The following is a 14,400-nucleotide window of genomic DNA, read 5'->3' on the forward strand; positions in this document are numbered from 1 at the left end:
GGGGGGGGGGGGGTGTAAGGGAGGCTGTGTGTGTGTGTGTGTGTGTGGGGCTAATAAGTCTTCCAAGTGAGACTTTGGCAAAAGAAAATGCTCATATTGGGACATAATGTTAGTCATATGGTGGGATAAGGGAATATATAATGGTTAAGTCTCAGATTGATGATTCAGATTGCTGCTGTTCTTCGATAGGTTTTTCATGTTCAGCCCCACAGTTTGACGATGCGGTTATGCTACTGCCTTGCTGTGTTTCTCCTACAGTACTTAGCTTCTCGGTGAAGCTGTTCAATGTTTTTTTCTGACCTTAAACAACCTTGTCTCCATGACGGTTCTTACCATTAACATATAGCCCAGTGTGTTCCCTTAGCGACATGGTTATATGACATTATTATGATCTTGATTAGGATTCTAAACTCTAGAATAAAAGCCATGGATACTGTATGTAAACCGGCTTTTCCCCTGGTGATGTTAACTGTACTTATTTAAATGTGTCTTTTCCTTGTCTGCCTCATGTCAAATGGAATGACTTCATCACTCTGGTAAGAGCAGGAGGTACTGTGTTCAAAGAAACGTGTTGTTTTAAAAAAAAGGCAAAGTGTAGTAAATCGTTGACCAAGACGGAAATCAAAGAATACATTTATTAAAATCCATAACTTTGTCTTTATAGTCTAGGAAAAAAGCATGATAATTTGAAGGCATGCTCCCCAGTTACTTTTAAATACTGTAGCCCTCTCTAGATCATGCCGTGTACACTGAGTATAGAAAACATTAAGAACACCTTCCTAATACTGAGTTGCAACCCCCCTTTTGCCCTCAGAACAGCCTCAATTCGTCAGCACATGGACTCTACAAGGTGTCGAAAGCTTTCCACAGGGATACTGGCCCATGTTGACTCCAATGCTTCCGATAGTTGTGTCAAGTTGGCTGGATGTCCTTTGTCCTTTGGGTGGTGGACTATTCTTGATATACATGGGAAATTGTTGAGCGTGAAAACCCAGCAGTGTTGCAGTTCTTGTCACACTCAAACAGGTGGGCCTGGTACCTACTACATTACCCCGTTCAAAGGCACTTAAATATTTTGTCTTGCCCATTCACCCTCTGAATGGCACACATACACAATCCATATCTCAATTGTCTCAAGGCTTAAAAATCCTTCTTTAACCTGTCTCCTCCCCTTCATCTACACTGATTGAAGTGGATTTAACATGTGACATCAATAAGGGATCATAGCTTTCACCTGGAAAAAGCAGGTGTTCTTAATGTTTTGTCCACTCAGTGTACATACTGACTTCCCTATTGCATGCCAGCCAGTAGTATAACCCTCAGTGCTTCTAGCAGCCCATATTGTCCATCACAGATTGACTTGCATGTGGCTTGCCACAAGGTCGCCGTTTGCACGAAATCTGTGTGTTCAAACACAATCACATAATTGTATATGGCAGTTAGAGGCACAGACAGCCTGGCACTGCCAGGTTTCCCTCCATGTGGGAGGCTTGGCACACATGTCCAGCGATATTGCACCTGCACTTGCCAAATGTTGTTCAATCTCTCCTTTCCAAAATCTTCTGCTATGATTTTATTCCCCAACTATTGAAAAATAGCCTGTCTTTTTGTAGATTTGTCCAGATGAGTTTTTTGTTAATAAGGTCATTGTTTTGTATGTGATATAGAGTTAAGAATGTTTTATTGTTTTATTTTCCCCTTTTGTGTGTTTGAAGCCTTCCCTTGCCCTCTGGTCCTCTGTGATTTCACAGTTCAAGATTTGATCCTCTGTTTACAGTCATCTCATGACCTTTAACCTGTAACCTTTGACCCTGTGTGGTGTTCAGTCCCAGGTAAATTACTTGTTGTCCAATTGAGGGCATTAATGTCACTGAATCATTTAGGTGACATTTTTTCCAGTGATACTATTTGCATTTAAGCATGTAGTAATTGAAATAGTTGAAATACTTTTGTCACTCTGATCCTTAAACTCTAAATGACATGACAGGTTAATTCAGTTTTGAGGTAAGTATTTTATTTATTCATTTTTATAATAAATCTGAATCACAGACACTAATGATACCCAACGAAGATAGAAAGTTCCCTCATGAGCACACTTGTGCTAATTACAGTATTTATTTATTTGATCAAAGGGAAGGTGTGTTTCCGTGTTTGTTTCCATGTTTTCCTAGTTTGTTGTGTCTTGTATAGCAGTGTTGGATATCCATCTGTTTACCTCACCTGCTATTACTCTGATTAAAAACTATGGAAAGATGCCATAAAAATACCCCCTCAAACAGTCACTATTGTCATGCAGTATTTAGATTTTGAGAAGAAGACCAAAACACTTTGGCAATTGTATCAACCCACTGGATTCCAAACCAAATCTGACTTGCAAACTCAAACCAAACCCACACCCAAAGACGTCTCAAGTTAGTTTGACAGCACACCTCTGATAACACCATAAACACTTCCGTCCCAGTCCTATCTGACCATTCCCCTATTGCTGTGGCCTGTCTTTTCACGCCCCCAGGTCCTAAAGGGTTTCCCAGAGTGTCTCCAGGCTGATATCTGCCTCCACCTCAACGCGAGTCTGCTCCAGGGCTGCAAGGCATTCCAAGGGGCTACTAAGGGCTGCCTGAGGGCCCTGGCCATGAGGTTCAAGACCACGCACTCCCCACCGGGCGACACACTAGTCCACTGTGGAGACGTGCTTACTGCCCTCTACTTCTTGTCCCGGGGGTCCATCGAAATCCTCAAGGAAGACATTGTGGTGGCCATTTTGGGTATGCGCTACTCAAATGTGGATGTTGTTTATTGTTTCACATTGTTGATTAATATATCTTTATTTAACCTGGTAGGTTATTGAATACACGAGAACAACCGGATGAAAGGTTGCAATTAAAACCAAGTTTCATTGTTTACATCCATTTGACACTTCAGAGGTATTTTGTGCTTTGTAAAAAAGTCCCCAACCGAAATATACGCCAGACACTAGTTACTGCAACAATACCTTTGTCTTTGTATTCATGTCGGGCTGTGGAAGGTGTGCTGTTCTCCAGTAAATTGACATCCTGAAGATGTGGCTGTGTGAATACCTATGGCTGTGTGAATACCTATGGCTGTGTGAATACTTCCTTACTGGATGTTCACACTACTCAAACACTTCTAATGATTTCCCTCTGCCTGAAGGTCAGCTTAATCAGGCTGTTTGGATGAGAAACAGTCTTAGAACAGAAGCACTGCAGGCACACTTTCAAACACTGTTTTTGTTTCTAAACAGTTCAAGCGGTACTGGAAATGAATAGTAAAACAGCACAGTTCAGGTGTCCCAGTGCTGCACTTCTCATCAAAGTGTGTGTGTGTGTGTGTCTCTTGCCTCTCTGTGTGTGTCTGTATATCCTCTGTGTACTGTTTATTAGAGGCTAGTCTCGCTATTCTGCTATGCCTGGGTGAGCAGCTGACATCTCTAATGAGCACAGATTCTCATGGCTCCCTCCAAGAACAAACTGTGATAGACAATAGCGCCGTATAGGAGGGTTTTATAGCTGGGAGAAGAGAGAGAGGGGTAGAGGATAAAGGAGAGAGCGATAGAGGGGAAGATAAAGAGTGGGGGGTGAGAGGGGGAGACAGAGAGAGTAGAGCGTGGGTGGAGGGAGAGAGGGGGACAGAGAGAGTAGAGCGTGGGTGGAGGGAGAGAGAGGGGGGACAGAGAGAGTAGAGCGTGGGTGGAGGGAGAGAGGGGGGGGACAGAGAGAGTAGAGCGTGGGTGGAGGGAGAGAGGGGGGGACAGAGAGAGTAGAGCGTGGGTGGAGGGAGAGAGGGGGGACAGAGAGAGTAGAGCGTGGGTGGAGGGAGAGAGGGGGGACAGAGAGAGTAGAGCGTGGGTGGAGGGAGAGAGGGGGGGGCAGAGAGAGAGTAGAGCGTGGGTGGAGGGAGAGAGGGGGAGAGACAGAGAGAGTAGAGCGTGGGTGGAGGGAGAGAGAGGGGGACAGAGAGAGTAGAGCGTGGGTGGAGGGAGAGAGGGGGACAGAGAGAGAGTAGAGCGTGGGTGGAGGGAGAGAGGGGGGGGACAGAGAGAGTAGAGCGTGGGTGGAGGGAGAGAGGGGGGGGACAGAGAGAGTAGAGCGTGGGTGGAGGGAGAGAGGGGGGACAGAGAGAGTAGAGCGTGGGTGGAGGGAGAGAGGGGGGGACAGAGAGAGTAGAGCGTGGGTGGAGGGAGAGAGGGGGGGACAGAGAGAGTAGAGCGTGGGTGGAGGGAGAGAGGGGGGGGACAGAGAGAGTAGAGCGTGGGTGGAGGGAGAGAGGGGGGACAGAGAGAGTAGAGCGTGGGTGGAGGGAGAGAGGGGGAGAGACAGAGAGAGTAGAGCGTGGGTGGAGGGAGAGAGGGGGGACAGAGAGAGTAGAGCGTGGGTGGAGGGAGAGAGGGGGGGACAGAGAGAGTAGAGCGTGGGTGGAGGGAGAGAGGGGGGGACAGAGAGAGTAGAGCGTGGGTGGAGGGAGAGAGGGGGACAGAGAGAGTAGAGCGTGGGTGGAGGGAGAGAGGGGGGGACAGAGAGAGTAGAGCGTGGGTGGAGGGAGAGAGGGGGGGGACAGAGAGAGTAGAGCGTGGGTGGAGGGAGAGAGGGGGGGAGAGAGTAGAGCGTGGGTGGAGGGAGAGAGGGGGACAGAGAGAGTAGAGCGTGGGTGGAGGGAGAGAGGGGGGAGAGACAGAGAGAGTAGAGCGTGGGTGGAGGGAGAGAGGGGGGACAGAGAGAGTAGAGCGTGGGTGGAGGGAGAGAGGGGGGACAGAGAGAGTAGAGCGTGGGTGGAGGGAGAGAGGGGGGACAGAGAGAGTAGAGCGTGGGTGGAGGGAGAGAGGGGGGACATAGAGAGTAGAGCGTGGGTGGAGGGAGAGAGGGGGGGACAGAGAGAGTAGAGCGTGGGTGGAGGGAGAGAGGGGGACAGAGAGAGTAGAGCGTGGGTGGAGGGAGAGAGGGGGACAGAGAGAGTAGAGCGTGGGTGGAGGGAGAGAGGGGGGGACAGAGAGAGTAGAGCGTGGGTGGAGGGAGAGAGGGGGGGGGACAGAGAGAGTAGAGCGTGGGTGGAGGGAGAGAGGGGGGGAGACAGAGAGAGTAGAGCGTGGGTGGAGGGAGAGAGGGGGACAGAGAGAGTAGAGCGTGGGTGGAGGGAGAGAGGGGGGAGACAGAGAGAGTAGAGCGTGGGTGGAGGGAGAGAGGGGGGGAGACAGAGAGAGGAGCGTGGGTGGAGGGAGAGAGGGGGGAGACAGAGAGAGTAGAGCGTGGGTGGAGGGAGAGAGGGGGAGAGACAGAGAGAGTAGAGCGTGGGTGGAGGGAGAGGGGGGGGACAGAGAGAGTAGAGCGTGGGTGGAGGGAGAGAGGGGGAGACAGAGAGAGTAGAGCGTGGGTGGAGGGAGAGAGGGGGGGGAGACAGAGAGAGTAGAGCGTGGGTGGAGGGAGAGAGGGGGGGGACAGAGAGAGTAGAGCGTGGGTGGAGGGAGAGAGGGGGAGACAGAGAGAGTAGAGCGTGGGTGGAGGGAGAGAGGGGGGAGACAGAGAGAGTAGAGCGTGGGTGGAGGGAGAGAGGGGGAGACAGAGAGAGTAGAGCGTGGGTGGAGGGAGAGAGGGGGAGACAGAGAGAGTAGAGCGTGGGTGGAGGGAGAGAGGGGGAGACAGAGAGAGTAGAGCGTGGGTGGAGGGAGAGAGGGGGGAGACAGAGAGAGTAGAGCGTGGGTGGAGGGAGAGAGGGGGAGACAGAGAGAGTAGAGCGTGGGTGGAGGGAGAGAGGGGGGAGACAGAGAGAGTAGAGCGTGGGTGGAGGGAGAGAGGGGGAGACAGAGAGAGTAGAGCGTGGGTGGAGGGAGAGAGGGGGGAGACAGAGAGAGTAGAGCGTGGGTGGAGGGAGAGAGGGGGGACAGAGAGAGTAGAGCGTGGGTGGAGGGAGAGAGGGGGGAGACAGAGAGAGTAGAGCGTGGGTGGAGGGAGAGAGGGGGGACAGAGAGAGTAGAGCGTGGGTGGAGGGAGAGAGGGGAATGTAGGGTGGTTTATTGGATCATGTATTATGCTATCTAATTGCCTGCTGAGGGTGATGGAGTGTTGGTGGGGTTAGCAGTCGCTGCTCGCAGGAGATATTGACATCCCTGGGATGTAATCAGAGTAAATCTCTCCTTCATCTCTCCTTCCTTCTTTCCCATCTCCTTTATCTCTCTCTCTCTCTCCGTTTCTCTCTCTCTCTCTTTCTCGGCGTCAGCCCAGCGCCAAGCAAGTGTAACAGGCTAAGCATTGTATAAACTGCTCATTTCTCACTCAGCCAATGAGCTTCAGCAAAACGCAGCGACACAATAGGGTCATGGGAAGACGGCGGTCGTGTTCCCTGCTCAGACATTGCTGATGCATGCCAGATCTTACAACTCCTGGATAAGTATTTTGCGCATCAACCAGATTATACAGTATGTTATAGCAATCTGATGGCTGACGTTACAGTTGATGACATGGCAGGTAACCATTGGTTGACACATGCAACAGCTGAGCAGGGGAAAAACCACAGGTGTGTTGAATGAGATGGGTTAATAAGGACTCGTTTACCAACGGTAGTCACACAAATGCTAGTCAAGTATTTCTATGCAAATTCTATTGTGAATTAGTAATTGCAATTAGTGTGTAATCGACAGAGAGCAATATACAATGAATTGTATCTGTAAAATAGATGTGGCATCGAGCTTTTGAAGTTAAAATGGTGAACTGACCATGAAAGACTAGGTGCTTGTCCTTACTCTCACCTTAACGCCTGCCCAGGTTTGGACAACACCGTATTCGTTCATTTGACCATGGAGATCTAGGCCAAGAGCCAGGGCATGCTGTGGGGCACGTACACACACACACACACACACACACACACACACACACACACACACACACACACACACACACACACACACACACACATGTTGGTATCTCTGGAGGTGACAGGACAGGATATCACTACCATACCAACACTGTAAACTGACAGGTCTGCGCAAAGGAAAGTCAGGCGTGAAATAATGATATAACTGAGCCTCTTGGTCATTCCAGGTCAGCCCTATAGACATTCATACTACCTCCCTGTTGTAATATAGTCACAGCCCTATAGACATTCACACTGTCTCCCTGTTGTCATATAGTCACAGCCCTATAGACATTCACACTACCTCCCTGTTGTCATATAGTCACAGCCCTATAGACATTCACACTACCTCCATGTTGTCATATAGTCACAGCCCTATAGACATTCACATTACCTCCATGTTGTCATGTAGTCACAGCCCTATAGACATTCACACTACCTCCATGTTGTCATATAGTCACAGCCCTATAGACATTCACACTACCTCCATGTTGTCATATAGTCACAGGCCTATAGACATTCACACTACCTCCATGTTGTCATATAGTCACAGCCCTATAGACATTCATACTACCTCCATGTTGTCATATAGTCACAGCCCTATAGACATTCATACTACCTCCCTGTTGTCATATAGTCACAGCCCTATAGACATTCATACTACCTCCCTGTTGTCATATAGTCACAGCCCTATAGACATTCATACTGTCTCCCTGTTGTCATATAGTCACAGCCCTATAGACATTCATACTGTCTCCCTGTTGTCATATAGTCACAGCCCTATAGACATTCATACTGTCTCCCTGTTGTCATATAGTCACAGCCCTATAGACATTCACACTACCTCCCTGTTGTCATATAGTCACAGCCCTATAGACATTCATACTGCCTCCCTGTTGTCATATAGTCACAGCCCTATAGACATTCATACTACCTCCCTGTTGTCATATAGTCACAGCCCTATAGACATTCACACTACCTCCCTGTTGTCATATAGTCACAGCCCTATAGACATTCTACCTCCTGTTGTCATATAGTCACAGCCCTATAGACATTCACACTACCTCCCTGTTGTCATATAGTCACAGCCCTATAGACATTCACACTACCTCCCTGTTGTCATATAGTCACAGCCCTATAGACATTCACACTACCTCCATGTTGTCATATAGTCACAGCCCTATAGACATTCACACTACCTCCCTGTTGTCATATAGTCACAGCCCTATAGACATTCACACTACCTCCCTGTTGTCATATAGTCACAGCCCTATAGACATTCACACTACCTCCCTGTTGTCATATAGTCACAGCCCTATAGACATTCACACTACCTCCATGTTGTCATATAGTCACAGCCCTATAGACATTCACACTGCCTCCCTGTTGTCATATAGTCACAGCCCTATAGACATTCACACTACCTCCATGTTGTCATATAGTCACAGCCCTATAGACATTCACACTACCTCCATGTTGTCATATAGTCACAGCCCTATAGACATTCACACTACCTCCCTGTTGTCATATAGTCACAGCCCTATAGACATTCACACTACCTCCCTGTTGTCATATAGTCACAGCCCTATAGACATTCACACTGCCTCCCTGTTGTCATATAGTCACAGCCCTATAGACATTCACACTACCTCCCTGTTGTCATATAGTCACAGCCCTATAGACATTCACACTACCTCCATGTTGTCATATAGTCACAGCCCTATAGACATTCACACTACCTCCATGTTGTCATATAGTCACAGCCCTATAGACATTCACACTGCCTCCCTGTTGTCATATAGTCACAGCCCTATAGACATTCACACTACCTCCCTGTTGTCATATAGTCACAGCCCTATAGACATTCACACTACCTCCCTGTTGTCATATAGTCACAGCCCTATAGACATTCACACTACCTCCCTGTTGTCATATAGTCACAGCCCTATAGACATTCACACTACCTCCCTGTTGTCATATAGTCACAGCCCTATAGACATTCACACTACCTCCATGTTGTCATATAGTCACAGCCCTATAGACATTCACACTGCCTCCCTGTTGTCATATAGTCACAGCCCTATAGACATTCACACTGCCTCCCTGTTGTCATATAGTCACAGCCCTATAGACATTCACACTACCTCCCTGTTGTCATATAGTCACAGCCCTATAGACATTCACACTACCTCCTGTTGTCATATAGTCACAGCCCTATAGACATTCACACTACCTCCCTGTTGTCATATAGTCACAGCCCTATAGACATTCACACTGCCTCCCTGTTGTCATATAGTCACAGCCCTATAGACATTCACACTGCCTCCCTGTTGTCATATAGTCACAGCCCTATAGACATTCACACTGCCTCCTGTTGTCATATAGTCACAGCCCTATAGACATTCACACTGCCTCCCTGTTGTCATATAGTCACAGCCCTATAGACATTCACACTGCCTCCCTGTTGTCATATAGTCACAGCCCTATAGACATTCACACTGCCTCCCTGTTGTCATATAGTCACAGCCCTATAGACATTCACACTGCCTCCCTGTTGTCATATAGTCACAGCCCTATAGACATTCACACTACCTCCCTGTTGTCATATAGTCACAGCCCTATAGACATTCACACTGCCTCCCTGTTGTCATATAGTCTCCCCTATAGTCATATAGTCACAGCCCTATAGACATTCACACTGCCTCCCTGTTGTCATATAGTCACAGCCCTATAGACATTCACACTACCTCCCTGTTGTCATATAGTCACAGCCCTATAGACATTCACACTACCTCCATGTTGTCATATAGTCACAGCCCTATAGACATTCACACTACCTCCCTGTTGTCATATAGTCACAGCCCTATAGACATTCACACTACCTCCCTGTTGTCATATAGTCACAGCCCTATAGACATTCATACTACCTCCATGTTGTCATATAGTCACAGGCCTATAGACATTCACACTACCTCCATGTTGTCATATAGTCACAGGCCTATAGACATTCACACTACCTCCCTGTTGTCATATAGTCACAGCCCTATAGACATTCACACTACCTCCCTGTTGTCATATAGTCACAGCCCTATAGACATTCATACTGTCTCCCTGTTGTCATATAGTCACAGCCCTATAGACATTCACACTACCTCCCTGTTGTCATATAGTCACAGCCCTATAGACATTCACACTACCTCCCTGTTGTCATATAGTCACAGCCCTATAGACATTCACACTACCTCCCTGTTGTCATATAGTCACAGCCCTATAGACATTCACACTACCTCCATGTTGTCATATAGTCACAGCCCTATAGACATTCACACTACCTCCCTGTTGTCATATAGTCACAGCCCTATAGACATTCACACTACCTCCCTGTTGTCATATAGTCACAGCCCTATAGACATTCACACTACCTCCCTGTTGTCATATAGTCACAGCCCTATAGACATTCACACTACCTCCCTGTTGTCATATAGTCACAGCCCTATAGACATTCACACTACCTCCCTGTTGTCATATAGTCACAGCCCTATAGACATTCACACTACCTCCCTGTTGTCATATAGTCACAGCCCTATAGACATTCACACTACCTCCCTGTTGTCATATAGTCACAGCCCTATAGACATTCACACTACCTCCCTGTTGTCATATAGTCACAGCCCTATAGACATTCACACTACCTCCCCTGTTGTCATATAGTCACAGCCCTATAGACATTCACACTACCTCCCTGTTGTCATATAGTCACAGCCCTATAGACATTCACACTACCTCCATGTTGTCATATAGTCACAGCCCTATAGACATTCACACTACCTCCATGTTGTCATATAGTCACAGCCCTATAGACATTCACACTACCTCCTGTTGTCATATAGTCACAGCCCTATAGACATTCACACTACCTCCCTGTTGTCATATAGTCACAGCCCTATAGACATTCACACTGCCTCCCTGTTGTCATATAGTCACAGCCCTATAGACATTCACACTACCTCCCTGTTGTCATATAGTCACAGCCCTATAGACATTCACACTACCTCCATGTTGTCATTTAGTCAGCCCTATAGACATTCACACTACCTCCATGTTGTCATATAGTCACAGCCCTATAGACATTCACACTACCTCCATGTTGTCATATAGTCACAGCCCTATAGACATTCACACTACCTCCTGTTGTCATATAGTCACAGCCCTATAGACATTCACACTACCTCCCTGTTGTCATATAGTCACAGCCCTATAGACATTCACACTACCTCCATGTTGTCATATAGTCACAGCCCTATAGACATTCACACTACCTCCATGTTGTCATATAGTCACAGCCCTATAGACATTCACACTACCTCCCTGTTGTCATATAGTCACAGCCCTATAGACATTCACACTACCTCCATGTTGTCATATAGTCACAGCCCTATAGACATTCACACTACCTCCCTGTTGTCATATAGTCACAGCCCTATAGACATTCACACTACCTCCATGTTGTCATATAGTCACAGCCCTATAGACATTCACACTACCTCCATGTTGTCATATAGTCACAGCCCTATAGACATTCACACTACCTCCCTGTTGTCATATAGTCACAGCCCTATAGACATTCACACTACCTCCATGTTGTCATATAGTCACAGCCCTATAGACATTCACACTACCTCCATGTTGTCATATAGTCACAGCCCTATAGACATTCACACTACCTCCATGTTGTCATATAGTCACAGCCTATAGACATTCACACTACCTCCCTGTTGTCATATAGTCACAGCCCTATAGACATTCACTACCTCCCTGTTGTCATATAGTCACAGCCCTATAGACATTCACACTACCTCCATGTTGTCATATAGTCACAGCCCTATAGACATTCACACTACCTCCATGTTGTCATTTAGTCAGCCCTATAGACATTCACACTACCTCCATGTTGTCATATAGTCACAGCCCTATAGACATTCACACTACCTCCATGTTGTCATATAGTCACAGCCCTATAGACATTCACACTGTCTCCCTGTTGTCATATAGTCACAGCCCTATAGACATTCACACTACCTCCATGTTGTCATATAGTCACAGCCCTATAGACATTCACACTACCTCCATGTTGTCATATAGTCACAGCCCTATAGACATTCACACTACCTCCATGTTGTCATTAGTCACAGCCCTATAGACATTCACACTACCTCCATGTTGTCATATAGTCACAGCCCTATAGACATTCACACTGTCCTCCCTGTTGTCATATAGTCACAGCCCTATAGACATTCACACTACCTCCCTGTTGTCATATAGTCACAGCCCTATAGACATTCACACTACCTCCATGTTGTCATATAGTCACAGCCCTATAGACATTCACACTACCTCCCTGTTGTCATATAGTCACAGCCCTATAGACATTCACACTACCTCCATGTTGTCATATAGTCACAGCCCTATAGACATTCACACTACCTCCCTGTTGTCATATAGTCAGCCCTATAGACATTCACACTGTCTCCCTGTTGTCATATAGTCACAGCCCTATAGACATTCACACTACCTCCATGTTGTCATATAGTCACAGCCCTATAGACATTCACACTACCTCCATGTTGTCATATAGTCACAGCCCTATAGACATTCACACTACCTCCATGTTGTCATATAGTCACAGCCCTATAGACATTCACACTACCTCCATGTTGTCATATAGTCACAGCCCTATAGACATTCACACTACCTCCATGTTGTCATATAGTCACAGCCCTATAGACATTCACACTACCTCCATGTTGTCATATAGTCACAGCCCTATAGACATTCACACTACCTCCATGTTGTCATATAGTCACAGCCCTATAGACATTCACACTACCTCCATGTTGTCATATAGTCACAGCCCTATAGACATTCACACTACCTCCCTGTTGTCATATAGTCACAGCCCTATAGACATTCACACTACCTCCCTGTTGTCATATAGTCACAGCCCTATAGACATTCACACTACCTCCCTGTTGTCATATAGTCACAGCCCTATAGACATTCACACTACCTCCCTGTTGTCATATAGTCACAGCCCTATTGACATTCACACTGCCTCCCTGTTGTCATATAGTCACAGCCCTATAGACATTCACACTACCTCCATGTTGTCATATAGTCACAGCCCTATAGACATTCACACTACCTCCATGTTGTCATTTAGTCAGCCCTATAGACATTCACACTACCTCCATGTTGTCATATAGTCACAGCCCTATAGACATTCACACTACCTCCCTGTTGTCATATAGTCACAGCCCTATAGACATTCATACTACCTCCATGTTGTCATATAGTCACAGGCCTATAGACATTCACACTACCTCCCACAGTTGTCATATAGTCACAGCCCTATAGACATTCATACTACCTCCATGTTGTCATATAGTCACAGGCCTATAGACATTCACACTACCTCCATGTTGTCATATAGTCACAGGCCTATAGACATTCAAACTACCTCCCTGTTGTCATATAGTCACAGCCCTATAGACATTCATACTACCTCCCTGTTGTCATATAGTCACAGCCCTATAGACATTCACACTGCCTCCCTGTTGTCATATAGTCACAGGCCTATAGACATTCACACTACCTCCATGTTGTCATATAGTCACAGCCCTATAGACATTCACACTAGTTGTCATATAGTCACAGCCCTATAGACATTCACACTACCTCCCTGTTGTCATATAGTCACAGCCCTATAGACATTCACACTACCTCCCTGTTGTCATATAGTCACAGCCCTATAGACATTCACACTACCTCCCTGTTGTCATATAGTCACAGCCCTATAGACATTCACACTACCTCCCTGTTGTCATATAGTCACAGCCCTATAGACATTCACACTACCTCCCTGTTGTCATATAGTCACAGCCCTATAGACATTCACACTACCTCCATGTTGTCATATAGTCACAGCCCTATAGACATTCACACTACCTCCCTGTTGTCATATAGTCACAGCCCTATAGACATTCACACTACCTCCATGTTGTCATATAGTCACAGCCCTATAGACATTCACACTACCTCCCTGTTGTCATTTAGTCACAGCCCTATAGACATTCACACTACCTCCCTGTTGTCATATAGTCACAGCCCTATAGACATTCACACTACCTCCCTGTTGTCATATAGTCACAGCCCTATAGACATTCACACTACCTCCATGTTGTCATATAGTCACAGCCCTATAGACATTCACACTACCTCCATGTTGTCATATAGTCACAGCCCTATAGACATTCACACTACCTCCATGTTGTCATATAGTCACAGCCCTATAGACATTCACACTACCTCCATGTTGTCATATAGTCACAGCCCTATAGACATTCACACTGTACCTCCCTGTTGTCATATAGTCACAGCCCTATAGACATTCACACTACCTCCCTGTTGTCATATAGTCACAGCCCTATAGACATTCACACTACCTCCATGTTGTCATATAGTCACAGCCCTATAGACATT

General features: G+C 46.7%; 1 protein-coding gene across 1 annotated transcript in view; it reads left to right on the top strand.

Annotated features, from left to right (window-relative positions):
* The window catches only part of LOC115144575 (potassium voltage-gated channel subfamily H member 7-like), a 121,912-nt gene that overhangs the window by 47,818 nt on the left and 59,694 nt on the right, over positions 1 to 14,400 (top strand). The window contains exons 11-12 of the mRNA XM_065025006.1: positions 547 to 549; positions 2,513 to 2,765. Of these exons, the coding sequence (XP_064881078.1) occupies positions 547 to 549; positions 2,513 to 2,765 (256 nt within the window). The remainder of the gene's footprint in view (positions 1 to 546; positions 550 to 2,512; positions 2,766 to 14,400) is intronic.

The sequence above is a fragment of the Oncorhynchus nerka genome, linkage group LG2, assembly GCF_034236695.1.
Source record: "Oncorhynchus nerka isolate Pitt River linkage group LG2, Oner_Uvic_2.0, whole genome shotgun sequence".
NCBI classification, from domain to species: Eukaryota; Metazoa; Chordata; class Actinopteri; order Salmoniformes; family Salmonidae; genus Oncorhynchus; species Oncorhynchus nerka.